Raw genomic sequence first — 3,500 nt, 5'->3', positions numbered from 1 at the left:
TGTATTAAAATACGAATCTTTGCGGTTATATATTGTATATATGTAGAGACGGCGATAAGAACATATATACATGTGAAACTCTATGCACAAAATAGTCCTTTTGCCGTACCTGAGCGAGTGGAAATACGGCTGCGAACACCTGACGTTCCACGTATTCACATTGCGACATCGTGACCAGAAGTCCGCCTGCAGCCACAGCAGCACCAGCGGTTACCTTGAGCACACCTCTAATGAGCGTTCGTTTAGGTTTGTTTGTTGTGGTGGTGGTTGTGGCAGTACGTATCTTTGTTTGTTGCCACCGTGCAACATGTCTACTAGTACTCAGTCGAGCTAACATCTTGGTGATCGAAGTTCATGCACAGCGTGCTGGTGTAGTGACGTTCTATTGAGACTGAATTGTTTCTGGCCTTGACAGAGTGTGCTGTATACAATTTTGTAGTGGTTTTAATCGATTGAAAGTCTTTTAAACTACAGGTACTCATGTATGTATATAGTTTCACGAGCTTCGCTGTTGCCTGACGCAGAACTCGAACACATAAGTATTACTATTTACGTACATCCTCCCTTGGACGACGTATCGTCGTCGTACGTTTGTTAAAATTTAAAATTTAAAATGAACGCTCGTCCGGCAAATACGCCGCCAAACCCAAATAAAGATCAGTCCTGGAACTTTGGGGGGCTCCACCTGAGCCCTGAGCCCTGAGGCCCTGAGGCCCTGAGCCCTGAAAGTGAGGCAGACGGGCCCTAAGCTTTGAATGCTGAAGCCCTGAACGTTCGGACTTATATCTGATAACGGGGACTAATTTAAAAGTTGAACGTTTTATTAGGGCCTTTCTGCCCTATTTAGGACCTACATTTTGTCCTACGGACTTGTCCGTTCTCCCTTAATTTATACTTTTTCTAGATGGTCATGATAATTTATTACAATAAAATATATACCATTCCCCAAGTCCCCAACCACAATATGTATTGACATATATATATATGTTGAACGTAAATGTGCTTTATGCGTTTACGTGCATACGTATTGAGGTTAGGTTTTTCTTTATCATCGCTTTTTCACCACGTGTAAATAATTACTAATTTGCCACAGCTAGATTGTTAGTACCGAACTGTCTTTTTTCAAATGAGGATATTTAAGCATAAATGTCGAAAACGTGCATTTATTTAAGGTAAATATCAAACTGAATTTTTACAATGTATATTTAACAAATGTATATGTCACCCCCGGAGCATTCAGTTAGAGTGTGTCCTTTCCACAAAGTATGAGGCGAGAGTCAATGTCAGATTCTAACTCTTGACACATACTAACTTAACTCAATTGATACTGTTGGTTAATCACGTCAATAGAACAACCACAAACAAGTATAAATGACGAGCTAAATTTAATGCGTGCTGCCACAATAACAAATAAGAAACAACTACAAATGTGAGTGTTAAAATCTTGCTTACTGTGTATAATTCGTGTTGTACTAATATAGCTATTTATTCTATTACTGTAGAATAATTGTTCTATTGATTCACAAGACATATGTGTACACATGATACACCACATATGCTTTCTAAAGTTGTCGCATCTACGTCCTACAATGAGAGCACACACAGGCCACTCAGGTACTGTTGTCAGATAGTATGGGGTATTTGGGTGATTCCGGACGAACTCTTACTGGCATTTATATGTACTGTACGGATCATATTCGGTAATTTTATCAGAAACAGTGTCTGATTCTTTGGTCCCAAAGGGAAACCATTACTGCGCTCAAGCGCGCAATAGAATCATGCAAAACAAGTACGAAGAGTATTCCACATTTCGATTCCAGCCTATTTTCGAACAATTCGATGAGACAGAAGTAACATTGCGAAGAGCAAGCTGATAATAGACGAAATAAACAATCAAGTTTAATAATATTTAAAAAAACAAAAAAGCAATTTTAACAGCAGAGTCGATGACTCGATGACCCTCTTTTCAGGAGTCAGGCCTCAGTGCGTGTCTTCTGTGTGCGTGTGGACTCACTGGACTGTGGTAGAAGATCCTTTCAACTTTCTCCCACGGGCTTTAGTACACCTTATCAAAAAGCAGCCACTGAGAGCAGCATAATCTTGGCATTAACCAGGAGGCCTTGCATGCACGTGACAAGCTCGGCGTCAGTAGCAGTTGCAACAGGTGGGGACATCAGCATCAGTGACATCAATGGCGACCTGGGCAGTGGCTGCCTTATTGGCGGCATCGATTATCACTAGCATGGAACCGTGAGTGTTACAAAGGTTGTAGTCGTCGAGAGTCACCTTGAAACCGCAGTGGTCGAACTGTGGTACGCCACAGAACATATTCAAGACTACAGGGATCATGCTTGGGTCAATATGTAGACGACTGGTGGAGGTTATTAGCATAGCGAGTGTGGCATTGAAAGTAGCATCAATATGTACCCTCTACACTCACCTTTTGGGGTTAACAGCAATGGCACGCTTGACAAGAGGATGGAAATAACTCCATCTACGATGAGTCCGGCAGCAAGGAAAGTGATCGTAGATTTGGCAGCCTACTCGGTATTACATGCAACAGCTTCGGCATCAGTGGCCTTTGCAACACAAACGGGCACATCAGTTGATGGCATCCAGATCAGACTGAACGGTGATGTGAGGCTATATCATGATATCAGCCATACAGACCGCGCCAAAAAGAGAAAATATCTTTTTGCCTTTTTCTGTTTTTCAGGGGTGGTAAAACTGTAAATAAATTCTCTAGAGTGAGCAGTTTCCTTGTACGTTTTGTTTTTTGTTTTTACAATCCAATCAATTTGCGGTTACGTTATACGTTTATTGCATGGGTGCAAAACTTCTATTATAAATTGACGATAATATGTACGATACGACAATTCATGCATGCGAACACTTATTATACTGTGGGCGGATATAGACTTGTAAAACATAAGCTACTTCCAGGAAGCACAAGATGACTGCAGTTGCAAATAAGTGGTCTTTATTCAGACCTTGTATCGATCTTCATGGAGGACAAGTTAAACAGGTGCGCAGGAAGATTCTTCCGTATCTGTATATTGTATATTCATGTGAAGTTGTGCGAGTATGACTAGAATATTATGCACGATGTTCGTATTGTTCACATTCAAATATTGATCAGTGTGTCTGAGAGAGTGTCACTGAGAGGCAAGTTGTTAATATTTGAAAACTGTACTGGAATCAGCGCAGAATTGTCTTGGCATACAATCCAACAATATGAGTTTGTTTACCTATACAAACACAGATGCTTCGCAAATGGTAAAATGAGATTATATCGAGTATATTCCAATTGTGATAGCGGAAATATTCTTCGAACTCCTTATTGGAAGTAGTTATATCTCGACAGTATTGTTCACTTCTATATCAATATAATATATATATATATATATATATATATATATATATATATATATATATATATATTATATATAATATATATATATATATATAATATATATATATATATATATATATATATATAT

At 39.2% G+C, this 3,500-nt stretch overlaps 3 protein-coding genes across 3 annotated transcripts in view; 1 reads left to right on the top strand and 2 right to left on the bottom strand.

Moving 5' to 3' along the window:
• The window catches only part of SARC_04295 (dihydroorotate oxidase), a 7,387-nt gene extending 6,834 nt beyond the window's left edge, over positions 1–553 (bottom strand). The window contains exon 1 of the mRNA XM_014301881.1: positions 110–553. Within this exon, the coding sequence (XP_014157356.1) occupies positions 110–337 (228 nt within the window). The 5' untranslated portion in view covers positions 338–553. The remainder of the gene's footprint in view (positions 1–109) is intronic.
• A 1,592-nt stretch (positions 554–2,145) lies between these two features.
• Positions 2,146–2,349, bottom strand: SARC_04294 (hypothetical protein; the record flags this gene model as incomplete). The annotated part of the gene is made up of 1 exon (XM_014301880.1): positions 2,146–2,349. One exon carries the CDS (start codon positions 2,347–2,349, stop codon positions 2,146–2,148), a length of 204 nt encoding a protein of 67 aa, XP_014157355.1.
• Positions 2,350–2,904: 555 nt separating this feature from the next.
• SARC_04293 (1-(5-phosphoribosyl)-5-[(5-phosphoribosylamino)methylideneamino] imidazole-4-carboxamide isomerase) overlaps positions 2,905–3,500 on the top strand; it is a 5,157-nt gene continuing 4,561 nt past the window's right edge. The window contains exon 1 of the mRNA XM_014301879.1: positions 2,905–3,025. Within this exon, the coding sequence (XP_014157354.1) occupies positions 2,954–3,025 (72 nt within the window). The 5' untranslated portion in view covers positions 2,905–2,953. The remainder of the gene's footprint in view (positions 3,026–3,500) is intronic.

This window comes from Sphaeroforma arctica, assembly GCF_001186125.1.
Source record: "Sphaeroforma arctica JP610 unplaced genomic scaffold supercont1.236, whole genome shotgun sequence".
NCBI classification, from domain to species: Eukaryota; class Ichthyosporea; order Ichthyophonida; genus Sphaeroforma; species Sphaeroforma arctica.
The sequence above is the reverse complement of the archived record's forward strand: the minus strand, read 5'-3'. Positions and strand labels throughout refer to the sequence as shown.